At 45.2% G+C, this 26219-nt stretch overlaps 1 protein-coding gene and 1 pseudogene across 3 annotated transcripts in view; one reads left to right on the top strand and one right to left on the bottom strand.

Annotated features, from left to right (window-relative positions):
• Nucleotides 1-279: 279 nt before the first annotated feature.
• The window catches only part of LOC309822370 (inhibitor of carbonic anhydrase), a 40440-nt gene continuing 14500 nt past the window's right edge, over nt 280-26219 (top strand). Inside the window, exons 1-11 of one of the 2 annotated variants that reach the window (XM_082654135.1) lie at nt 280-399; nt 9920-10092; nt 13334-13442; nt 14259-14420; nt 15682-15829; nt 16649-16704; nt 18654-18832; nt 20164-20335; nt 21239-21387; nt 23413-23503; nt 24662-24718. In XM_082654135.1, the coding sequence (XP_082510261.1) occupies nt 357-399; nt 9920-10092; nt 13334-13442; nt 14259-14420; nt 15682-15829; nt 16649-16704; nt 18654-18832; nt 20164-20335; nt 21239-21387; nt 23413-23503; nt 24662-24718 (1339 nt within the window). In that variant the 5' untranslated portion in view covers nt 280-356. The remainder of the gene's footprint in view (nt 400-9919; nt 10093-13333; nt 13443-14258; nt 14421-15681; nt 15830-16648; nt 16705-18653; nt 18833-20163; nt 20336-21238; nt 21388-23412; nt 23504-24661; nt 24719-26219) is intronic. The other variant, XM_082654136.1, reaches the window with a different exon arrangement.
• On the bottom strand, nt 6554-6805 carry LOC309822590 (small ribosomal subunit protein eS21-like; annotated as a pseudogene). The gene has a single exon. The product of its transcript is annotated as a small ribosomal subunit protein eS21-like (transcript).

The following is a 26219-nucleotide window of genomic DNA, read 5'->3' as shown; positions in this document are numbered from 1 at the left end:
AAGGTCCAGGGGTCAAGGAACCCGCATTCTAGTAACTAACCTGGGGCCCGGGCGGTCACTCTCATCTTGGGCCTCGGCTTCTCTGTCCAGTGGGCTCCGGGGTTGCTGTGGTTCGTACCTCCGGGGTGCGGACTACTAGCCCGCGAGCAAAGATCCAGCCTCTCAGTTCCGGGCGCTGGGCAGAGGTGCAGCCGCAGCGAGCCCCTGCGAGCTGTCTGGGAGAGGGGTGGGGGTGTGGCGAGGGCGATGGGCCGGAAGGGCGAACCCTTCGGAGGAGGCGGATCCGCTCCCTCGCGGGCAGGTAAAGTTGGCCGAGGCCCCGAGAGCCGGGTAGGAGTCGCGCGCCGCCGAGGAGAATGAGGCTCGCGGTCTACTCCGTGCTGTGCGCGGGGGCCCTGGGTGAGTGCGCACTGGGAGCCGGGTGGGGGCCGGCCGTTTAGGATGGGACCGGGTGCCAGCCGAGGGTCAGCCACGGCGGGACACTGCACTGTCTCGTCTAGGAGGCTTCGAAGCAACCCAGCGCCTGGCTGGCTCCAAAGTGCCTTCCACCGCCGGTGGTTCATCAGTGCACCTGACCAACTTTCGCCCTTGCAGAAACCCTGCAGGCTAGCGCAGGAGTTCGCAAACTCTGACCAGCTGACCAAATCCCGCCAGCTGCCTGATATACAGCCGAACGAGCTAAGAATGGGTTTTACATTTTTACATGTGTGAAAGAAAATAAAAAGAAAAATAGCTTGACACATAAGAATTATGTGAAATTCAAATGTCAGCGTCCATAAATAAAACTTCATTGCAACACGATCATGCTCATTCAGGTATTTGTCCATGGCTGCTTTCAGGCTTTAAGGGCAGAGTAGAGAGTTGCCACAAAGACTGTATGGCCCACAAAGCTAGTAATTGCCTAGCTAGCCCAGTACAGAAAAAGTTCATGACCCCTGGCCTGGAGGCTGTTCGTCCAGTTTACAGTGAAGGAAACAGGGTCAGAGGAGAGAAGGGATTTTTTCCGAGGGCTCAAGGACTATTATTAAGAGGGGGAGGGGCACATCAGGTAAGCTTGTCATGTCAGGTATCTAACCAGAAGGATCTTTCCTGCTCTGAACTGTACAATGCCTCCCATCCCGACTACACACTAGGCAGGTGGAGGAATATAGGGGAGAAACAATCACCCTAGAATGGAATCCACCTGCCACTCGGTGCCATGTGACTGGGTGGTCCCTTGCCCTCCTCTCTGAGCTGATTTCCTCCTCAGTTCAGTAGAAATTACTTTTTCACAGCAAACACACAGTTGCTGTGAAAGTGACATGAAGTCATGTACCTAAGGGCAGAGCTGTAGGCACAGGTGAGTTATCACTGGAAAAAAAATCCTGCACGTAAATGTAGGGGACCCCGTCGGGGGGCTGTCAGGGCTCTTGGCTGGGTAACTGTAAGGAAGGTAATGGTGCAAAGTCACTAACCTCATGCAGGTGGAGACCCCTGCCTGGCGGGACAACTGGGTTCTGTCCAGCCCTGATTCTGTCAGGTCTCAGGCTGTCTTAAATCATTTCTGGGGTAGGGTATCTATCATGGGGGGAGGCATAACCTGGGCTGAGCAGAAGAAGGCAGGAAAGGCAAGGAGTGCTTTCAGGGATGGGGGTGGCCCTCCTTGGCCCAGTGCTGCCACCTAGGGCCACACGGGGAGCTCTGATGGGGCTGGGGAAGGCTGGCAATGTTGCTACAGCTGTGGTCCAACTATGGCTGCAGAAAATCCAGAGTGCAGCCCCCTGGCCTCTCCCGTATTCTTCCTGAACAGGGCTTCTGTTGTTTGTTCTTCCCCCATCCCCTCTCTTGGCAGTGTCAGGCACTGACCAAAAGTTCACTTTCCCAGTCGGCTCTGTGTTTACTAAACAGAGGCAAGAGCTGCCTCTCCCTGGCCCTCCGCCCACTCCATCCCAACATTCCTTCTCTCTTGGCCACTGGACAAGGCTGGAATCGAGGACGTGCTTTCTTCAAAGCTCAGTGTTCTCTTCCTATAAAAACCCTTCTGGTGGCAGATGACAGGAATGTAACCAAACTAGCTTAAACTAAAAGTGTCAGAGGAGTGGGAATGGTGATCAGTAGGCCTTGCAAGAGCCAAGAACCAGGGGCTCAGTACAGCCTGTACCTCCACCTTGGCTGCCACCTCCTTTCTCTACCTTTTGCTCTTCCGGGGAAGAGATTTCTCCACGCAGTGAGCATGTGGCCACCAGCAGCTTTTCCCTTCTAGAGCAGATTGAAATATTCACAGTGGGCTCTGATTGCCCCTTCTTGAAATTGTCACATAGTTGGATGGAGTGTTGTTGATGGCTGGCCTAGTTTAGGTTACTTGACTCCATTGACACTTAGCTTGCTTGCACACACTCTTTCTTTTTAAAATCATTTTTATTGAAGCATAACTTACTTTTAATAAAATGGTCTCCTACAAGTATACATACAGTTCAATGAATTTCAAGAAATATGCCTACCCCCATAACTACCACCACAATCAAAATATAGAACATTTCCATCACTCCCAAACTGTCCCCTACCCCTTCCCTGTCATTCGCATTTTTTCCCACTTTAGGTAAGTTTTTCCTTTTCTAGGATTTCATGTAAATGGAATCATGCACTACATAGTCTTTTGTAACTGGCTTGTTTCATTCAGCACAATTGTTTAGAGATTTATCCACATTGTTGTATGTATCAAAGTTCATTCCTTTTTATCGCTGAGTAGTATTCCATGGTATGACTTTATCACAGTTTGTTTTCCATTCATTTGTTAGTGGATGTTTAGGTTGTCTCCAGTTTGGGATATTATGACTAAAGCTGCTATGAATGTTAGTGTACAAGTCTTTGGGTGGACATATATTTTCATTTGTTTTGGGTAAATATCTAGGAGTAGCATTGCTGGGTCATAATGGTAACTTGTTAAGAAAATGTCAAACTTTTTTGAGTAGTTGTACCATTTTCCATTCCCACCCACAATATGATAATTTCAGTTGCTCCACATCCCGCTAACACTTGGTGTTGTCAATATTTTCACATTTAGCCATTCTGATAGGTGTGTGTACTACCTCACAATGGTTTTAAATTGCATTTCCCTGATGAGTAATAATGTTGTAGCTTAGCTTTCCATTTTCTTTTTTTTTAATTAATTATTTTTTTTTGAATTTTTGAATTCTATTTTTGTAAACAGCAGGTTCTTATTAGTTATCCATTTTATACATATTAGTGTATATATGTCAATCCCAATCTCCCAATTCATCACATCACCAATAAAATAATTAATTTTATTTATTTATTTTTGGCTGTGCTGGGTCTTTGTTGCGGCACATGGGCTTTCTCTAGTTATGGTGAGCGGGGGCTACTCTTTGTTGCCATGCGCGAGCTTCTCATTTCAGTGGCTTCTCGTGTTTCAGAGCACAGGCTCTAGTCTCGCTGGCTCAGTAGTTGTGGCGCATGGGCTTAGTTTCTCCACGGCATCTGGGATCTTCCTGGACCAGGGCTCAAACCCGTGTCCCCTGCATTGGCAGGCGGATTCACTGTGCCACCAGGGAAGCCCTCCATTTTCTAAATGATACCTTCTGAAGAGCAGATGTTTTACATTTTGATCAGGTTCCCTTACCTAATTTTTATTTTTTGTTATTATGTTTTGTGTCCTCTCTAAAAATATTGATATAATTGGCTACCCCCAAAGTTGCAATAGTTTCCTCTTTGTTTTATTTTAGAAGTTTTATAGCTTCAGCTTTTATGTTTTGGTCTATGATACATTTTTAGTTAATTTTTGTGTATGGTATAAAGTAAGAGTTGGGATTCACTTTTCTCATATGGATATCCAGTTATTCCAGGACTTGTTTTCGAAAAAAATATCCTTTCTTCACTGAATTACCTTGGCAGCTTTGTTGAAAATCTACTGACCCTATATATATGGGTCAATTTCTAGACTCTCTGTTCTGTTACATTAAGCTTTATATCTCTCCTTGTGGCAATATCACACTGTCTTGGTTACCGTAGCTTTATAATAAGTCTTGAAATCAGGTAGTATAAATCCTCCAACTCTATTGTACTACTTCAATGTTGGTTTGGCCATTTAGATCTTTTGCATATCCAAACACAATTTTGAATCAGGTTATCAAATTCTATAAAAAACAATTAGGCTTAGATTATTATTGAGATAGCATTTAATTTATAGATTATTTTGAGGCTTGGCATCTTAACAATATTGAGTTTTCTAATCCATGAACATTCTATATCTATTTATTTAGGTCTTCTTTCATTTATCTTGGAAATTTTTTGTAGTTTTCATGTACAGTTCTTGTTCATAATTTGTTAAATGTATCCCTAATATTTCATATATATATCTATTTTAGATTTTTTTTCTTATTTTCTTTCATTTTTCTTGGCTGTATCAGGTCTTAGTTGTGGAACGCTGGATCTTCGTTGAGGCATATGGGATCTTTCGTTGCGGCACGGGCTCTTTGTTGTGGTGCGCAGGCTTCTCTCTACTTGTGGCATGCAGGTTTTTCTCTCTTTCGTTGTGGTGCGCAGGCTCCAGAGCGCGTGGGCTCTGTAGTTGGCGGCAGGTGGGCTCTCTTGTTGAGGCATGTGAGCTCAGTAGTTGTGGCACAAGGGCTTAGTTGCCCCGCGGCATGTGGGATCTTAGTTCCTCCACCAGGAATGGAACCTGTGTCCCCTGCATTGGAAGGTGGGTTTTTTTTTACCACTGGACCACCAGGGAAGTTCTGATATTTCATATCTTTGAAAGCCATTGTAAGTATTATTATTTATTTATTTATTTATTTATTTTTTGCGGTACGCGGGCCTCTCTCTGTTGTGGCCTCTCCCGTTGCGGAGCACAGGCTACGGACGCACAGGCTCAGCGGCCATGGCTCACGGGCCCAGCCGCTCCGCTGCACGTGGGATCTTCCCGGACCTGGGCACGAACCTGCGTCCCCTGCATCGGCAGGCGGACTCTCAACCACGGCGCCACCAGGGAAGCCCGTAAGTAGTATTTTTAAAGTTTCATTTTACAGTTTTTTCTTTTTAGCTTTGTAGAGATTCAACTGATTTTAGCGCTTTGACCTCAGATCCTAAGACCTTTCTAAATCATTTATTCCTTAAAATTTTCTGTGTAGAGAAACATGTTATCTGTGAATATAGACAATTTTCTATCTTCTTTTCCAACCTGTATGCCTTTTGTTTCTCTTTTGAGCTTTGTTAAAATGGTTAAGACCTCTAATACAGTGTTAAACAGAAGTGAAGAGAATGTCAATCTTTGCCTTGTTTCTGACCTGAAGGGGAAAGCATTCAGTCTTTCACCATTAGGTATAATATTAACTGTGGGGTTTTTTGTAGATGTTCTTTATCAGGTTGAGGACATTCCTTTCTATTCTTACTTTGCTTGGAATTTTGAATTGGCAAGTGCCTTTTCTGTTCTATAGAGATAATCGTATGAATTTTTCTGTTTTATTCTGTAATATGGTGAGCTATACTGATTAGTTTTTGCACATTAATTCAACTTCACATTCCTGGACAAGGGATAAACCTGTGTGTGTGTGTGTGTGTGTGTGTGTGTGTGTGTGTGTGTGTTCATGTACTTAAGAATTTTTTTTTGGCTGCGTTTGATTTGTTAATATTTTGTAAATGATTTTTGTGTCTATGTTCATGGGGGATATTTGGTTGTAGTTTTCTTTACTTATAATGTCTTTGTTTGGATTTGGTATCAGGTTAATGCTGGCCTTAGAAAATGAGTTAGGAGTATTACTTTCTCCTTTACTTTATAAGATAGTTTTTGCCACATTGGTGTTATTTCTGTTAAGTGTTTGATAGATTTCATGAGTGTAACCACTTGGGTCTGGAACTTCCTTTAACATTCATTATAGTGCAAGTTTGCTGTACCCAAATTCTCCCAACATTTGTTTGTCTGGAAAAGTTTATTTTTGCCTTCAGTTCTGAAAGTTATTTTCATTGGTTTTAGATTTCTAGGTTAGCAAGTTATTTTTCTTTTAGCACTTTAAGGATATTCCATTGTCTATGACTTGTGTGGTTTCTGACAAAAAGTCTGAGATATTTATTGTCTTTGCTCCTCTGTACCTAATTTTGTCTCTTTTCTCTGGTTGCTTTAGAACTGGGAGTTTGTAGTTTTCATAATATTAGGAAAAATTCTGGCCAAATCTTTCTTCACATATTTTTTTCTTGCCCCTTCCCCCCTTTTTTATCCTGGACTCCAGTTACACATATGTTAGATCACTTGATACTGTATGACAAGTCACTGAGGCTCTGCTCATTTGTTTTTCTATCTTTCTTTCTCTCTGCTTCATTTTAGATAGTTTGTAGTAATGTCTTCTAGATCATCTTTTTTCTTCCGCATATCTAATCAGCTGTTAATCTCATCCACTGGAATTTTTATTTCAGATATTCTATTTTTCATTTATAGGAATTCTTTTTGGCTCCTTACATCTTATATTTGTATCCTCATTATGCTCATGTTTTTCTTTTCTTGGGGGTAGGGTTCACTATTTACTTATGGCAAATATTCCACATCCATGATCCTCTCCAGTCAGAAGTTCTTTGAGAGGATGCCATGGGCCTTGGCCAGTCGGAGAATGGCATCATCTGACTCTCCCATCCTGTGAATGGCCCCACAGATAGCCTAGGTTTTGAACTGGGTGTTGAACCTGCCTGTTACTTTGTTAACCTCAGCCAAGTTCACCTGGACTGACGCGTGGTCTTTGGCGCCGATGATGCAGTTGCTGGCAGAGTATTTCTGCGGCAAATACAGGTCCACGAACTCTCTGGCATCATTTTGCATGTTGAGGGCATGTCTGGTGGCACCACAACAAGCATGGGAGCAGAAAGGAAGCGCCGCATCCCCCAGCAGCACTGATGTTCATGTTTTTCTTTAGTGCTCCGAGCATACTTATAACATTTAAAATAGCTGTTTTAAAGCTATTTTCTGTTAATTTCCTCATCTCTTTCATTTCTGGTTCTGATTGTATTGACTGATTTTCCTCCTGGTTATGGATTACATTTTCCTGCACCTTCACTTGTGTATTAATTTTATTGGTTGCTGGATACTGTGAATTTTACCTTGCTGAGTACTGTATTTTGGTTTTTGCTTTTTTTTTTTTAATTTAAGGAGTGTCAACCTTTTTTTCTGACAGGCACTCATAATGTCTTCAGATCAGCTTAACCTTCTCAAGACTATTTTTCAAGATGTTTAGGCAGTGTCTAGAATACCCTTCTTTCTAGATCTAGTTTAGCTTACTTATGGAATCTTTCATAAATGTACTATTTATTCAATAAGATTTTCTCCACTCTGAATGGTGGGAACCCAAATGATTCCTAACCCCATTTGAGTTCTGAGAAATGTTTGGTTTAGGCTCCCTATTAAATTTTCTTTCCCTAGCAGTTGTCCTTGCCTGGCCTCCACAATGCTCAAATTGATATTTAGCCAGAATCTCCAAGGTATGACAATTCTGGATCTCAATCTCTCTTCTCTTTCTCCTCTCTTTTTGCATTCCCTGCTCTTTGGTACCCTGTGCTGCACATTCTAATTGCCTCCACCTTACCAAACTATGGTCTCTGTCTCCTCAACTTGGGGTGACCATCGGGCTGTTTCTTTTCTCTTCTCTGCCCTGCTATCTGGACATTTTGTCCAGGAAGAAAGCTAGTGTGATTACAGGGCTTACTTTATTTGTTTCCCTTCTCTCGGGGATCACAGTCCTGCACTTCCTGTTGTCCAATGTGTTAAAACATTTTTTTTGTATGTTTTTCCCCAGGTTTTTTTTTTTTTCTCACCTGTTTAAAGTGCTAGGGCAAGTCCCATATCAGTTATTTCTCATAGGTGGAAATAGAAGCCCATCCTGGTTTGATTTTTTGTTTGTTTGTTTTATGTTTTATTTGTTTTGCATTTGTTTAGTTCCCTGCTTTAGTACCATGTTTTTGTCCAGACTTTAGCGTTTCCCCTAATGATGTGAATATCATTCACCCTATTTTATACTCACACTGAATGAACTAGTGATTACCACTGGGGAGAGGGAGGGGATGAGGGGCAATATATAGGTAGGAGAGGGAATAAAAGGTTATTATAGAATTATATGAAATTATCTGTGTGAAACTTTTGGAAATTGTAAAGCACGGTAGAATTTAAAGAATCTTTCATTCAATAATAAATAAATAAATAATTTAAAAACATCAGAAATTCAAAAGCTACAGTTTTAATCATTTGACCATAAGCACAGGTGACTGAAAATAGACTTTCAAAAAGGCTTTCTCAGTAAGTGCAAACCTTTGGAAAAAAAAAAAACTGCAATTGTATACAGTGGCTCTTTGTGTAACTTAACCTGCTTACAAAGCTATTTTCATTTATAGAGTTGTATTGTCTCTACAGTTATCAGTCATTTCTAAGAGCAGAAACGTTTTAAGAATCTGTATTGGCAAGCAGAGTAAACATGCTTTGAAAGGCTCAAAGTGCAATATGAGCTATTACTCCACACACTTCTATTCTGCGCAAGGGCATCTGTCCTGACAGCTCCATTCTCTCACTGGCTCTTCTACCCTGGCGGCTACTATCGAAGACCTGTTCAAAACAGAGCTGAAGCACTCCATTTGTCACTCCCTGTCTTTGGTATGGGATTCTCTCTAAGGAAATTTGACATCTCCTGTCCCATTTATTTTGATATTTCCTACTTGCAGACAGTTAAAACACAATACAGGCTTTGGAGTCAAACAGACCTGGGTGTTTCAAGTATTAGCTTCATCTCAAGTTATTTGATGTCTCTGACAGTTTTTTTTGTTTGCTTGTTTAAATTCATCTACAAAATGGGAACACCAGTATTTAACCAGCAGGACAATTGTGGGCACTCGAGGAGGGTCATGTGCCTGGCCTGACACACAGGGCCTTCTCAAAAATTCATAGCTGTGACTGCTGTTACTTGCATCTGCTAGATTTCATCTAAGATGACATTTTGCTCAAATACCACAGTTCTGTAAACAGCATTTTGCCTTTGCATTATTGTTAACACTAATTACTACAGCCTAAAGTGCCAGTGAAATGAACAGACACTGATTTTAATGCCCCAGCAGTTACTACCATGTAAGGTTAGAGTATCTAATGCCAAGACAAAGATTAAATCATTAGGCCCAAATCTTCCTTCCCATAATGCTATTTTCTTTTTTGGTGTGAAATTCACTAAAATGAAATTAGTCATTTAAAAGTGTACAATTCAGTGGTATTTAGTATGTTCACAGGGTTATGCAACTACCACCTCTATCTAGTTCCACCATAGTTCCAACACCCCAAGAGAGCATCCTGTACGCATCCTCCTCTTCCCCAGCCCCTGGCCACCACCAATTTGCTTTCTGCCTCTGTAGATTTACTTATTCTAGATATTTCATATAAATGGAGTCATATAATGTGTGGCCTCTTGTGTCTGGCTTCTTTCATTTAACGTATTATTTTTGAGCTTTATCAGTGCTGTAGCATGTAGCAGTACTTTACTCTTTTCACGGTAGATTATATTCCATTTTGTGGATGTACTATATTTTGCTTATCAATTCATTCATTGCTGTGCATTTGGGTTGTTTCCACCTTTTTTGACCATTGTGAAAAGTGCTGCTCTGAATATTTGTATATATGTATTTGAGTATCTGTTTTCAATTCTTTTGGGTATATACTTATGAGTGGAATTTCTGGGTCATATGATAATTCTGTATTTAACTTTTGGGGGATGCTTTGGCTTTTTTCTCCAAGGGAAAAGGCACAACCAGAGAAATGGGACCTGAGAATTTATGTGGGCCAGGCAGCCAGTCCAATGTGTGTCTACCCCTCTCAGCCAACCCTTGACCTTGTCTTTACCTTCTTCTTACAGCAGAGAAAGGTGAGTGCTGTGGGTCACTTACACCCCTGGCCTGTCTCCCGTAGGGCTGTTTCTGGCTGTCCCTGAAAAAACTGTGAGATGGTGCACTATCTCAAGTCATGAGGCCAATAAATGCTACAGCTTCCGTGACAACATGAATAATGTCCTTTCAGTGGAGGGTCCTCATGTCACCTGTGTGGAGAGAACCTCTTACCTTGAGTGCATCAAGGCCATTGTGGTAAGTCACTGCTGCCTAAGAAGAGTGGAAGAAAATCCATACTTTCTCCTTCTTTTTTTGTACTTGTTATAGTTTATTGCTTCAGAACAACTTTCTCTCTAGCAAGGAACTAGACCATGCTTTAGAGGAGAAAGAAATAAGCTAAAGACTTGAAAGTACAGAGACTATGTGTAGATGAAAATATAGGTGCTCAACATTCATTAATAGTGAAAACAACAATAATAATAATTAAACAACTGATAGAGAAGGATTCAGTGAAAATGGCCACGGTAAAGCAAAGCCAGAATTGCACTGAAAGAGAAATCTATAAAGACTCAGAAATAAACAAGAAGCTGTAGTATCACTATTATTACTTAATATTGTTTTTGGAATTTCCTAGTAATGCAATGATATAAAATACATATGAGATAGAAACAAACAAAATATCAATATTTTCAGATGCTTGCATGCCTAGAAAGTACAATGGAATCAAGAGAAATGTTACCATAATTATTAATGAAAAAATTAGTTTGGTAAAAGATAAATATATCACAATTAATGTCATTTTCATATATCAACAGTCACTAGTTGGGGAAAAATAACCTCAAATTGTGATCTCATTTACATTTAAAATGATATACAGAAAAATGTTGCAGGGAAAAAATCATATGAGAGATCCGCAAGATTATTATAAATGTAATACAAAAGTCTGAGACAAATGAACAGTACTTATTAATAAATTAAAACATATGCCATATTCCCAGACAGGAAGACTAAACTTCATATATGTGCACATTTTCCCAAAGTTAATTCATAAATTTAATATAATTGTTATCAAAATTATATTATAAAATTTAAAAAGTCAGTAAAATAAGTTTACAATTCTTAAGAAGAAATATGGGTGAGAATATAAAATAGTATTATGAAAAATAAAATGAGCTGGGGAGTAGCTGAGGCCTGCCTGAAACTATAACATATTTAATAACAGCATTACAAAGAACAGGGTCCTCGGACAGATGTAGAATATCTGGAAGAGAACAAAATTCAGACATACTCCGAGCTTTCTATACATACATCCATCTGTCTAATTATCTACATGATATGATGTAGATGCAAACTATGATGAATGTCCAACACTAAGGCAGTCTGGTCCTAGGCTTAATGGTTACATACACATAGATTTAGATATTGTATGATAAGGCATACTTTCCAAACAAATGTCTGAGAAAGGATTCTTTAGTTGGACAACTGGATAGCCATTTAGAAATAAAATCAAGTGAGATTTTTAATCCATTTACCAAAATAAACTCCCAGCTTGACTCAATTTGACTAATGTAGATAGATATAAAAAGATAAATCACAGAAGTAGACAAATTTAGAAATGTAAAAATTTTAAGTCTCTGACAAAGGAAAAAAATTAAAGCCCTAAGCATACAGAAAAATATATTCACATCAGCTATAACGAAACAGTGTAGTGTAAAAGCTATGTAAAGATGTCATTTAAATTTATAAGAAATGCTTAAGAATAACAAGCTATAAACAAACTACTCACAGAAATGACAACTAATAGATGATACAAGTAAGGAAAGGAAAATGTTCATCCTTTATAATAATCAAAGGATGCAAATAAAACCACCTTAAGGTAGCAGTTTATATCTCGTAATGTGATAACATTTCTTAAATGATAGTATTTCTTGCCAGTAGTTTTGCGTGAAATTGGTATGTATTGCTATGGGCATTAGAAATTATAAATTTCTACATCATTTCTGGAGAAAAATTTGGAAATATTCAGTAAGGGTCATAAAGATGTACACAAACTTTATTTATTTTCTCTAATTCATTCATATTTATATATGACCTTATGCAATTGTGGGACCTGGTTAAGAGATATCTGTAAGACTATTGTCTTTGCATCTGATACTGGAACTTGAGGAGGAGGTGGGCAGGAGGGGGAAGATGTGTGAAAAGGAGGAAAGACTGAGAACCATCTAGAACCTCAGTCATGAGCTGGAGCCCATGGGGATGGACTGAAACCTGTTCTTGTTGCTTCTGACCTTGATGGTGTTCACAAGGCCTTCTTGTCTTTTACCTTTATACTAAATCCCTCCTTTTCTTAAATTGGTTTCTGATACATGCAACCAACAGAATACTAACTTGATATATGTATATACATATGTATACATATACTTATATATGAATACACATTGTAAAATATATGTAAGAAAAAATGAGATGGAGTAAAGGGAGGCAAGTATACAGAAATGTAGTATTAAATTTATAAAAAGCCAAATTACTTTAAATGTCAATTAAGAAATGAATAAAAAGCACTATTTACAATAGCCAAGATACAAAAGCAACCTCAGTGTCCATCAGTAGATGAATGGATAAAGAAGATGTGGTGTATATATACAATGGAATATTACCCATAAAAAAGAATGAAATCTTGCCATTTGTGACAACATGGGTGGACCCAGAAGGTATTATACTAAGTGAAATAAGTCAGACAGAGAAAGGACAAATGCTGTATGATTTTACTTATATGTGGACTCTAAAAGACAAAACAAATGAACAAATATAACAAAACAGAAACAGAGTCATAGATACAGAGAACGGGTGGTTGCCGGAGGGGAGATGGGTAGGAGGAGGAAAGATATAGGTGGGGGAGATTGAGAGGTACAGACTTCCAGTTGAAAAAAAAAGATTTCCATGAGGAAATGAGGGGTAGGGAATAATCCAACCTCATTTTTGAGAAGAGGCTGTGAAGTTACTGCTTCTCTCAGGGAGGAAGGAATTCTTGGCTGAGAGATCCTTGAAGAGGGAATCCAGACTCAAGAGTGCAAACCATGACTTCTTATGGATGGAAATATTCTACAACTCATTCACTCAATTCAACATTTATTGGACACCTACTGGTAGTCGGTGCTGGGATTTGGCAGGATAAAACAACACAGTAACATCCCCACCCTGGAGGAGGCTGCATTTCAAAGGGGAGGACAAACAATAAATAAATGTTTGTCAGATGGTTGATAAGGGCTCAGGAGAGAAACAGAGGGCTTCCAGCATTTATGAGGTGGTAGTTTTAAGAGCACAGTCGGAGGAAAGCTCACTGCGAAGGCTTTTGAGCCAACACTAGGGAGGCGGAGGAGGTCTGAGCCATACCAAGTATCCATGGCGATACTTGTCAAGTGTCCCTGGCAGAGGGTTAGGTGAGTCTTCCTCAGAGGTGAGGGGCTTCATTCATGTCTGGCCTTTTCTCTTTCAGGCAAACAAAGCAGATGCTGTGACCATTGATGGAGGTTTGGTGTTTGAGGCAGGCCTGGCCCCCTACAACCTGAAGCCCGTCGTGGCAGAATTCTACGGGTCAAAAGATGGTGCGTCTTCCACGGGGACCCAGGTCTCTGTTCTGACACAGCAGCCACAGCAGAAGGCAGGGACTCTGTTGGCATTACACTTGCAGGGAACAAAGCTGCTGGAGTTCTCTAGACTGTGAGAGGCTGTTACCTCCGCTAACTCATGGGGGCTGGGATCTTGGCTCTTTCTGGGAAGCTGTGAACTCTGAGCATCCTGATGGGAATGCTGCTTGTGCTGCTGAGTGAGAGCGGGCATGTTGTCCAGAGTCCACTGCCCGCCCGGTGGGGTCGCCCATCTCTGGAGACACACAGACCTGGACAGCCTCTCCGTGTGCCAAGTCCTCTGCAGTTGCTAGAGAACACAGTTTGAAGAATGGGGTTTGGGGAGGCGAAGAATGGGGTGCCTGCCATATTTGTCCATGAGTGTCACCAGTGTGTGTGTGAGCACGGTCTGTCTCAATTTGAGTCCAGCTTGCAGGGCCCTGGCGAAACCCTGGAGACGCCCTCCATACCTTCCCCCCACACCTTCATCTTCGTGCCCAGGCTGCAGACAGAGAAGGGAGAAGAGCCCGTGGGGAGAAACAGTAAATCTCAATGACTGGGAGCTGCAGGCCCTGTAATAGCTGGTGCAGAAAAAGAACTCAAGTGTATTGCCTTGAAGAGGGGCAGTTTCCTTTCTTCTGTCAATCAAGGGCCTTTCCCTTTCCTTTTCTGCCTGCTTACCAGGAGATGTTGCAGGTCCTAGGATCCCCCCAAGTTCCTTTGCACACACTCTGTAAGATGAGTGGCAATGATGTGGCATCTTCCTTTGGCCCGTCTTTCTCTGCTCCTTTTCAGATCCACAGACTCACCATTATGTTGTAGCCGTGGTGAAGAAGGGCAGTGATTTCCAGCTGAACCAGCTCCAAGGCAAGAAGTCCTGCCACACAGGCCTGGGATGGTCTCCTGGGTGGAACATCCCCATCGGGATACTTCTTCCCTCTGACTTGGTTGAAAAAGGTAAGCTGGCTGGGACGGGGTGCCCTGAGGCAGGGCTCCTACTCCCAGCACCCACGTGGATTCTATTGGGGCCTTACGAACACTAACAGGCGTACAGGTTTCATAAACTCCAAGATGGGGACAACCTGCTTTAAACGTGTGCTGTCTGGGTTTGCTGCACCAGCGAGCCTTGGGAACTGGCAGCTGAGTCTTTCCTTCTCTCAGCAAAGGAACCCCGGTCTCTGAGCTCCTGGCAGCCCCACATTCACGGTAATCCCAGCAGTTTGGCTTGATAAGGGCCATCGTGGAGGCTGATGAGAAAGGGGAACTGCCTTCCAGCTGCCCAGGAAGGCTCACTGGGGATGATCGCCATACCGCCAGCAGTCAGGCCTCAGTGCTGTGGGTGAGGGCTTGGGATGAAGGCGAGAGGGGATGAGTGGACCAGAACTATGATTTTTTGTGTACTCCAGTCTCTTGTTCAGTTCCGATGAGTCATGGTGAGCCTAGGGTGCCTTTTCAGCCCCTGAAAGATGACAGCCAAATTTTCTGTGCTCTGCAAAATTGTGTCTTTTTGAGCCCTGCCGACTCTGCAGCATTTATGTTTCACCTGTGTTTGGGGCTGCAGAGGTCAGATGGGGTGCTGCAGCCTGGGCCACAGCTCTGGCTATGTTTGCCCTTTCTTGGGATTCCTGCTTGCCCCGGTGTCAGATGCTGTGGGACGTCTGTCTGGGCGGTTATGATGTGGCTGTTGGCACACCCCCGAGCCCATGAGGCAAGTTAATCCAACCCCCTCCCATGAGTTCCTGGAAGAGGGATCCCCGGGAGCCACCACAGACCCTGGATCAGAAGAGGAGAGGGGTGGGTGGGACCACGTCCTGAGATAAGGAAGGGCTGTCGGGGGTTCCTGCGTGTTTAGAGTCCTGCGGCCTCCCCCACCACCCCCGAGCCTCCGTGTTGGTGAGCTAACCAGGTGAGTGGTGCTGGGGCTGCAGCTTGGGTCAGTGCAGCTCAGCAGTTTTCGCACCCTGCAGGGGACAGGCTGGGAAGCTTCTTTTGGGCTGGAGCCCCGGGACCACGCGTGAGCCAGCCACGCCCTCAGACCCGGGCACTGTCGGCCACCTCTGCACACCCACTTCCTCATGACAGTCCCAGGCAGTGCATGCAGACCTCTGGGCTCTCACATACGGACACACACACACACACACACACACACACACGCATGCGTGACCAAGGGGCCCCGGCAGCTCATGCCCTGAGGTCCGTGTGTCTCCGTGTTGAGCAGCAGCGGCTAAGTTCTTCGCGGACAGCTGCGTCCCCTGTGCGGATCAGACGGCTTTCCCCAAACTGTGCCAACTGTGTGCGGGGAAGGGGACCGACAAGTGCGCCTGCAACTCCCATGAACCGTACTTCGGCTACTCAGGGGCCTTCAAGTGAGTGGGGCCCCCTTGCTCCTCTTCCTCACTCTGATGATGGGGAAACTAAGGCACAGGGAGTGGACGGGGCCTGCCCCAGACCACCTAGAGTGTCGGTGTGAAACACAGGGTCTCGAGTGCCTCCCACGGCCCACCCTCGTTCCTGCCCGTCCTGAGGGGCAGTCTTCTGTGGGGGAGCCCCGCTCGTCTCCCCAGATGGAGGGGTCTGGACCAGGGAGGTTTCTGGGATCCATGGACACAGGCTTGGACTCCCAGCTGGGCCAAGGGCTGGGAACCCTCCCCTACACCAGCTGCTTCTCTCTACCTGAGTATCTCTGTGTCAGGGACGCATGCTGCTTCTCCCCACCTCCCTCTCAGCCCCCTGCCTGCAGGCACCTCTCCATACTCCACGCCCTGCAAAAGACATAGCTGCTGCTCAAAACCAGAGCAAAACTGGCCGGGAGTCCAAGCCTGTCTAGAGTTTTTAACCTCTATGTAAAAGGCTTTAAACCTTTTTTTTTTTTTTTTTTAATCTGTTGCTTTTGGCTGCCTTCGAAGAGGAAGGTGGTGGGTTCCTCTTTTGCAGCCTCCCTCCCCAGAGTTGCCTGGGATGTAGCTTAGGGGGCTCCTGCTTGCTTCAGACCTGGCTTGGCTGTGGGGATTCAAAGGGTCTTCAGACAGGGCCATCACCTCTGTGAGGACGGACTGAAGCCTGGGAAACTGTGGGTGAAGCCCTGTTAGCCAGTGGCCCGGGGCAGAGCCTGGGGAGGGGGGTACTGCGGGAGGGGCGAGACTGTGCTGTGGACAGCGCCTGACCACAGCTGTCCTGGTCCTCAGGTGTCTTCAGGACAGTGTGGGGGACGTGAGCTTCGTGAGGCACATGACGGTGTTTGGTAAGTGCCGGATGGAGGAAGAATCCTGCGGGCCACCCTCTGGCCAGAGGAACTCATTCCTTCCTGAGCCGCCTTACATCTAGAGATGGGTGGTGCTAAGATCTTAATGAAATAGGAGAGTTTCTGTATAAAAAACACTTCCACTATTTGTACTTTGTTTAGTGCTCAGTTTGTTCAGTCTATAAATCTACCAAACAAATCTGAGCATTTAAGCATTACTTACCAACTAATAAAACAAGTTTTAATAATCAGATTCTCTTAGTCACTGGAATACCAGTTTCCGATCTAATCACTTTCTCCTGAATACTTCATTATGAAGGGCTCCTAAATGCTTTAATCACCTTAAACAAACACAGATTATTATAATGATTTCAGAACTTATTAGCACATCTATAATTAAATCTGTTGCAAAAGCATTACTACCATGGACAAAGATGTATTTCTATGTTAAAAAAAAAAAAAAACCTTCCAGAGTTTTGGGCAGTTTATCAGAAACAAACAAAATAATATTTCAGACAAGTTCAGTTTACAGATTCTGGGTTTTATAACCAATTAAATTTCTGTTAGATACAAAACACACTTGTATCACTTAGGATGTTTAAACAAGAGATGTGTATTTTATGCTAGGTTCATTTTTTAAAATGTGTCTGCCACCTCAAGGAGAATTTTGAGCCCTCACTTTTTCCAGGGGCCTTGGTTCCTCGTAGCCTGGTGTCTTTCCCTGACATGGAGCAGAAGTGTAGTGGCTTTGTTCCCTTGCTCAGCTGTTCACAATTCACTGTCCCCTCATTATCACACACTGACCTGGTTTGCTAGCATTTTGGCAATTCATGTGTATCTTATCATCAATAATTTTAATTAGTGGTGTCATCTATGGGTTTTGTCTCCCAGAATCAAGTTGTTCCCGATAGCCGTCATTGTTATTTCCTCTGGCTGCTCAAGTTGGCACAGTTAGGCCAATGGGTAGCATCTTCTAATGCTCACCCTGGAGAACTGAAAACATCCTCACTTTCTGAAAACAACCAATTGTCCGAGACCATCCCAATTTCCCTTTGCTGAAAGTCACATGTCCACTATTATATAAGATCCCTCATTGTCTTTTAAGCAGAAGTTTCTGAGTTTCATTGTCCTAGCTTGGCGCTGTGTCAGCCACAGACTAACTCAGACTTTGATGAGTTCCCTTAACCCTCTTAGCCTCAGTCTCCTCATCTCTAGAATAGGATAATCTGGATAATCTACCAGCCTCCCCCAGTTGTTATGAGGATTAAACGAGACAGAGCATGGAGAGCCTTCAGGTCAGTCTTTGGTGTGCTGTGAGCTCTCAGAAAACATTTGCTGTCATCATCCTTGTTAGCAGAGGCTTGGGCTGAGCATGCCTCCCAGCCCTGGGTCTCTCTGCAGTGAGAATGTGTCATTTCATCTCCTGAGGGCTCAGCATCCTCACCTGTATAAAATGTATTTGGAAAAGATTCTCTTTTAGTCCTCCTCAGGCTGTTAAAAAATGATTAAAGAAGACAGTTTAGGTGATACAAACTTCAACACTTCTTGAAGTGGGCAGTCTCCATTCAGAGAACTGCAGAATAGGGCAGAAGGCAGGAAGCTTTGATAGGGTAAAGAACAACTAAGAGAAAAATAGATAATATCTGATTGGCTGGGGCCACATTGCCAAGGGTGAGAAGGAAGAAGGAAGGAAGTATAGACCCAGAGTTGGCTTGGCACTGGGGGCCTGGCTGACTGGATAGACTGTGTTTCTGGTCAGGCAGAACATTTACAGGCACAGGAAGTTATCTAAGTTTCAGTGGTGACCTGGCATCCCAGGCAGGAGCGGCTCCATCTTGGGCTTAGAAAGTTATTTCAACAAATCCCCAAACAATCTGGGATACAGGGAGGGGCAGGGACCACACCTCTTTCTCTGCCTGCCGTCGGCTCATGTGGGCTTCCCTCCACAGAGAACCTGGCTGACAAGGCTGACAGGGACGAGTATGAGCTGCTCTGCAGGGACAACACCCGGGGGCCTGTGGACGAGTACAAGAGGTGCCACCTGGCCCGGGTCCCTTCCCACGCTGTCGTGGCACGAAGCATGGGCGGCAAGGAGGACTTGATCTGGGAGCTTCTCAACCTGGCCCAGGTAGCCCCACCCACCATCCTCCCCTCCTGCGTAGGGGTCTCTGCTTAGATTTGGGGCGCTCTCGTTGACTCCCTTCTAGCCACTGTGGAAGTCGTGGGTGTCCAGCACAGCGGGAACCATGCCACATGTCCTCCGCTTCACTGATAAGCCCTCGGTCTGGATACGTGATGGGCAGCAGTGGCCATAAAACTCCCTCCCTTGGCATCGTCAACGCCATGGGCCAAAGACTGCACAGAAGCCCCTTGTTGCCCCAATTTATTCTTCTCAGTTGTAAAGAGGTCCTCAGGCTACAATGCAGGTGCCGTTCCTCCATGAGGTGCTCCCCTCTTATCCCATTGGTGGGGACCCCTCAGCGGCAGGTTCCCGGCTGTGAGCATTCTGTGTCCTGCGCTGGCGTCCCTCTCTCCCAGCCCGCCCTCATCCGGTCACCTGTCCCATCTCTGTCAGCACCCTCTGCTCAGCACTGGGTGGTCAGAGATGAACTAGACACAGACCTGCCCTTGGGTCACTCACAGACGACTGTGGAAGATACGGTGAGCACATTATACACACAGCTAATCACCAGAGGACACAACCTTGGGGACATGGATTATGCACTTTGAAGGGACTGACTTGCAGGGCGTACCTGGAAAGGTTCCTGGGCCCCGGGGTAAGCTGTGGGCACCCCAAGGAAATGTGGGGTTTGCCAGAGAAGGCAACATGCAGAGCCACTGCAAAAGCAAAAAGCAGACAGACGTCGCAAAGAGTGTGTGGGTAGTTGTTACCGTCAGCTACCATCAGGAATGGCTTTGGGCCAGTCAGTGGGAATTATACGCAAAGGGCCCTTCGCTTTTTGGGGGGGGCCAGAAAGAGGAAGGGACTGCTTGAAGGCCTTCAGTGGCAGGCTTGGGGTGGCAGACGCGCCCAGGACTTCTGATCTCCAGGCTTGATGGTCCTGGATCAGCACCCGCTCCAGGATGAAGCCCACCGGAGCCACTTGGGGCAATCAGATGGCCAGCAACAAGGCCACCATCACTGGCTGCCCCATGGGAATGCAGCATAGGAGAGGGGCAGCTGCCTGGCCCATGGTGACCATTACCCTTTATGCAGACCTGGGGGCAGCCCCTGGCAGTCTCTCTGAGGCCCACAAAGCAGACAAGCTGGGATTTGCTGGAGAAGATTTGAGAACCCCATGAGCCACAGGGACTTTGGAGGGCCTTGGCATGGTCTTTACTCTCAGGCACTCATACTTCTCTCGCTCTCTGCTCTCCTTGTCTGGTTTGGGGTTTGTTTTTCCTTTACTTCCTTATGCTAGCCTCCTTTCTTCACTGTTTCTTTTATCCTTTGAACAGGAAAATTTTGGAAAAGACAAGTCAGCAGAATTCCAGCTCTTCGGCTCTCCTCATGGAAAGGACCTGCTGTTTACGGACGCCGCCCTTGGGTTTTTAAGAGTCCCACCTAAGATGGACGCCAAGCTATACCTGGGATATGAGCATTTTTCTGCCATCCAGCATCTAATGAGTGGTGTGTAAGGTCCTGCGGGGGGACCTGGAGAGCTTGGACATGGGGCAGGGTGTGGCCATGGAGGTTTTCCTGGTGCCCACAAGCCTCACCTCACCCAACCTTCACTGGGCTGCAGGGCCCAAGGGAACTACCACCTGCATTGGGTTCATGCAAGGATTTTCTGCTGATCTGGGGAAAAGGCCTGAATTAGGGGGTCACAAAAGGCTTTGAAAGACCTTCAGATTACAGGCAACTTGAAGTAATGATGGTCCTGGCTCCCTTGTGTGAACCAGGGTTGCCCCACCCTGCAGTAGGTCTGTTTGACAGGGAAAATAGCCCATCCTAAACTGCAGTGGGAACACAGCCTCTGCCACCACCGGGAGCACAGCTAGAATTTCAGAGGGTTTTAATCCAGTGCCTGCTTTCCCTTGGATCCCCATGGTTTATTTCTTCCTTCCTTCTTTCCTTTTGTTTTTCCCCCTTCATTTAGTTAACCAGTAGTTATGGAGCATGTACCAAAGCCACTGAGATTGATGTGGGCGTCAGAGCAAGCAGGCCCACCCAGAACAAATGACACTGGCTTCCAACTAGGGGATGCTCCCTCGGTGGGAGAACCCCATCCTGGAAGAGAAAACCCCAGAAGGCCCTGAGCCAGGCTGGTGCTCAGAGAGGCCTCCCCTGGGGTGGTGACGTCTGAGTAGGGGAGGTCAGGAGGGTGCTGGCTCTGCCTTCACTGCTCTTTCTGGGAACCGAGTTCACCATTTCTCCTGGGAGGTGATAGGCAGCAATGAGCGGTGACATGGGCATGAGACACTGCTGCCAACTCTGCTGTTGGGCAGCCGCTCGTAAGACAGTGGCGCTAACCGCCCCCCTCCCCTCCCCCATCTGGGGGCTTCCTTTGGATCCCTGGCTCTTCTCCACCAGACCTAGGGACAGAAGACCCCCAGAGGGTGATGTGGTGCGCAGTGGGCCAGCACGAGAAGGCCAAGTGTGACGAGTGGAGTGCCCTGAGCGGTGGCATCTTGAAGTGCACCGCGGAGGAGACCACGGAGGGCTGCATCGCCGCCGTCGCAGTAAGGAGGGCCCCGTTCCTGCAGTTGGGCTCTGACACTCAGACACGCAGCGCTTCTGCAGTCTGGCGGTGAAGCCCCCTTCCCAGATGTCTTCCCATCAGCTGTGAGGCTGAGACGCACCTGTTACGTGCTGCCTTCCCCCACCCCCAGCTCTCGAAAGCCACACCCTGCTGCTCCCACAGGCCCCTCCCGCTCGGGGGCCGGCGGAAACACAGAGCAGCCCAGGACCCAGACTGCTTAGGAGCTCAGCTCTGGAGCCCAGGGAGCTCTGAGGGGTCCTGCCTAGGAAGCTGGGTGACACCCCAGGGTGTGGTCAGGACCCCTGTGGATTGGGAAAGCAAATCAACCTTTTCAGTTCTCTGGACAGGTTCAGGTTTTTTTCTGGGGATAAAATTATTACATGCTGGAAGAGAATTGAAAAATAAATGATATCATTTACAACTTCATAACTTAGAAATCAGCACCACATAATTTCTGAGTTATGATGTTGTGTTGGTATCAACTGTTCATTTTCTCTATGAGCAGACAATATTTTTGAGATTAGAAAAAAATTTATAAACAAAAGATTGAAAAAATGACAAGCGTAGGAGACTACAATTTTTCTTAAGAAAGAAGATCTAATTTTGGTAAACGTCCCTGGGACCAATGTCTAAGATTAAAGTCTTGCTATTTATACAGTCTCCTAAATTTGTCAATTATAAGAATTAAATGAATTTGAGCACTTGTAACATTGCCTGGCATATAATAAGCAGTCTATAAATGTTAACAGTTGTTATTACGATTTCAATTCTTGAGCACAATTGGTGCACTTTTTAGGTAATGAAGTATTCATTTAAAATGTTCTTAATGGCTGCATAATAGTCCACCAAATATTTATTCAATCAATTTCTAAATGTCTATATCTGAATGATTTCCAAATCCTTTGCTGTTATAAACAATATAGGATTGAACATTTTTGTTCTATACCCATCAATATTTCTAAGTATATCTTTAATATTAATGACAGTGAATATGTCTGGAGTTACTTACTATGTGCCATGCATATGTATGAGCTCTTAACTTGTATTAACTCATTTATTCCTCATCATGAGCCTATGAGGTAGATTTTTCACCCATTTTGTGGATGAAAAAAAACGTACCTAGAATAGTATTTAGGGATGTGTCCTTTGGATTAGTCAGATCCTGGAGGCTGACACATTCCATAGTGGTTATGAGCAGAAGCTAAGGAATTAAACTACCTAAGTCTTAGTGACCATCTATTGGATAAATTACTTAGCTTCTCTCTGCTTCAGTTAACTAAGGTATAAAAGGGGGAGAATTATAGTACCTACCTTACTGGGTTCTGTGAGGGAGTACATGAGGAAATCATTGTAAAGTGTTTAGAAAAGGGCCTGGCACATAGTAGGGGCTTGATAAGCTTTTGCTTCTGTAGTTACTACTGTTTTAAGATAGATTTCTAGAAGAGCAATTAACAGGAGAAGAGCAAAGAGTGCCTGTGTCTGTGTGTTTGTTTCTTGATGACCTTATCTATGAATATAAGTATGCATTTTTTTGTCTCTGTTGTTGGAAAAGTTCATTGATTAAAATCATAAGTTAATTATTAATGAATTATTAATTAGAGTACTAATGGGGTTATAAGAACAGAATTGAACTATGCCATACAGAAGAAAACGTGTTCCATAGAAACAGATTAGACACATACTCTGAGTCTGATTGTCGAGTGAGTGACAATGGTCACAAAGAAAGTGTAGTGATGGCATGTCCAGTACTCAGAACGGGGTCTCATGCGAGGGCACAGAGATGACCAGGGAGCATGACCTGGGTTGGGTGCTTGCTTCTGGGTTAACAGGCTAAAGGCATGTCCAGTTTTCTAAACCCTGTGTTTATGTGGCAGAAGCTCTGGGTCATACACCATTTGGTTTATCACAAGGACGTGTGACATTAAGCCAATGAGATGGAAACCTCTGAGGATGAGACAGGATAACAGCCTCACTGTTGTGCTATTGGTTTATTTCTTAACTTCAGAAAGGAGAGGCTGATGCCATGAGCTTGGATGGAGGCTTCATCTACACAGCGGGCAAATGTGGTCTGGTGCCTGTCCTGGCAGAGAACTACTGTAAGTGGAGGGCAGGGTCTCTGTGTTTTCTTCCTTCTGGGCTATGGACACAGAAAGGTGAGGAAATAATTTAGTTCGATGTGGAGATAACAATAGATGTTATCTGGAGTGTAGGGAGCTAGCAGATAACATCTATCTTCCCCAGAGTCAGAACCAGTTAAGATATAGATGCGGAACTTAGGCTGAAAGAAATCAAAATAAAACCTTTATTACTGAAAGAGTGATATTGGAGGGCATGGCATAGAGCTAGCCATGGGGCTTGTCAAATTGTCCTTGAGTTAGAGTCACCCACCAATTCAGGAGGACAGGTCTGCTGGCAGACCGCATGCTGAGGGCAGAGGGAAAACACATTCTGTCATAGATGAGATCGAAACCACCCTCTCCCCATTCTCTTCAACAAAGAAAGAGCCACAGGTGCCTAGATACTTTTGCCAAATTTACTAATCCAAAATTAGCTCACCCAAGATGCACTGGGACATTGATGGATGGGGCCACAAGGTCATGGTCTTTGTGGGGATCCCTCCACCTGGAAAAATACAGCCAGGGGAAAAGAGGATTTCACCACTATTTGTTAAATGCCTCATCTGCTATGCAGTGAGTGAGAAACCATACGTTATCCTTCAAAACAAAACAAAACAACTCTATGAAGTAAATAGTGGTATCTCCATTTTACTAAGGCTTGGGGGAGTTGAATGATGTGTCCAAGGTAGAATAAAGACTGCAACTAGGTCTTTCTGAACCATGGGCTGGATCCTTCCCCTCCAACACAGCATGACTACAAGGATTGTCTACACAGCCCAGAGCTCGGAAGGGAAGAATGTCCGTATGCCTAGAATCACACAGCAAATCGAAAGGATCTCTGTCAAGGTCTTCAGTGGCTTCTGTTCCCCACCCCACCCCCTTCAATGAGCATCTCATTTTCTTTCTCTGTAATTCCCTGAATGTTGGGCATGTTCTGGGAGGGAACCTAATATTCCAGTGGCAAAGGTCAGGAGAGAGGAGGTGAAATAGGACTGCAGGATCTCGCCTTGTTGATGGCCAATGATAAACTGCTTAGCAGCGTTTCTCATTTTATTCTTGACTACTGAGACTGAGAAAGTCAGGACTTGAGTAATGTGAGAATTTAATGACCTGTACCTCAATTCTTTTTCTTTTTAGTGTCTCAAGATGGCAAAGAGCAGCTTGGGTCTAAGTGTGTGAACACACCTGTGGAAGGTGAGTCAGAATCGGTAACACTGGGGCTCAAAGGTAAAGGCCTGGGCTTCCCTGGTGGCGCAGTGGTTGAGAGTCCTCCTGCCGATGCAGGGGACACGGTTCATGCCCCGGTCCGGGAAGATCCCACATGCCGCGGAGCGGCTGGGCCCGTGAGCCATGGCCGCTGAGCCTGCGCGTCCGGAGCCTGTGTTCCGCAGCGGGAGAGGCCGCAACAGTGAGAGGCCCGCGTACCACAAAAAAAAAAAAAAGATAAAGTCCTGTTGTCAGGGAGGGGGTGAGGAAAGCCTTACAAATAAACCGAAGTTAGTAGAGTTGTTTGAAAAAAAAGAGAGAGAGAGAGAGAGATGACACTGCCGCAGTCCATCGTGAAGGAGCAGGTCTGTCGTGGGGCATGTCACAGTGGACAGAGGGCTCCTGCTTGGACTGCTTCTGCTCACTCTGCTCAGCAGTCCTCTAGAACATGCACATCGCTGGCCGTATCACGTAGATGGGCAAGTGAGGCTCAGGGACGGTGTGACTTGCCCAGGGCCACACAGCCAGGAAGTGGCTGCACCTGGGTTTGGGCAGAGGCGCCGTGACTGGAGACCCCTGCCCTTCCTGACCCACCGCAGTGCTCCCTGTCACATACTGCCACCCATGTCTGCACCGGGGCAGGAGCCCGTTCCTGACATTTCTGGGGCCCAGTGGATGCCTCAGAGGGGGAGGAGGAGGGGAGTCATAGATGCTGCTACTGAAGAGGAGGAGGATGAAGATGAAATCAGCCCTTTAGCTTTTAGTGGCTGGCTTTGAATAGCTGGGGAGTGACCTCCTCTTCAGAATAGGAGACCAGGTGACGAGTTTTCCCATCCATGTCTCCACATGGGCAGAGAGGTTCTGTGTCTGTCCCTGAGGTACCTAGTCTTGGGCATTGGCTAGAGCAGTGGTTCTCTAGGTAGTGTGGTGTCTGGACCAGCGGCATCAGCGTCGCCTGAGAACTTGTCAGATGTGAGCGTTCTTGAGTCTGACCACAGGTCTGCTGGGGTCCAGGATGGGGCTGCTGCTCTGTGTTTTAACAAGCCCTTGGGATGATTCTGATGCATATTAAGCTTTGGAAACCATCGTGATGGAGGATCTTGAGATGAAAACAAGTGCTCACCTGGGTTTGGAATTTCTTATGAGACAGGAGAGCTGCAGGAGGTGGGCGGGCACACAAGCTTGGGGTCTTGAGGCCCTGCACCGCCCGCCTCCACAAAGGCCTCAGGGGGGCAAAGCCACTCACCCTGCGGCAGCTGCCCTTTGTTTGCAGCAGGACCCCAGCCCTGGGGTCAACTGTCCCTCTTCCCTCTGCTTTCACGGCTTTCTGTCTTCTCTGAATTGGATCTGTATCTTCAACTCTAAGGGCTGGCATTTCGTTGTTCTGATTATAAAATACGTAAAGTCAGAAAGAATTCTAATTGATTCACAAGTGATTGAAATTTCCAGGAACTGCAGTGATATACAAATGTAGGTCAATGAGGATGCT

Source organism: Grampus griseus (genome assembly GCF_964374135.1).
Source record: "Grampus griseus genome assembly, chromosome: 5".
Taxonomy (NCBI): Eukaryota; Metazoa; Chordata; class Mammalia; order Artiodactyla; family Delphinidae; genus Grampus; species Grampus griseus.
This window is presented reverse-complemented; position numbering and strand designations above follow the sequence as displayed.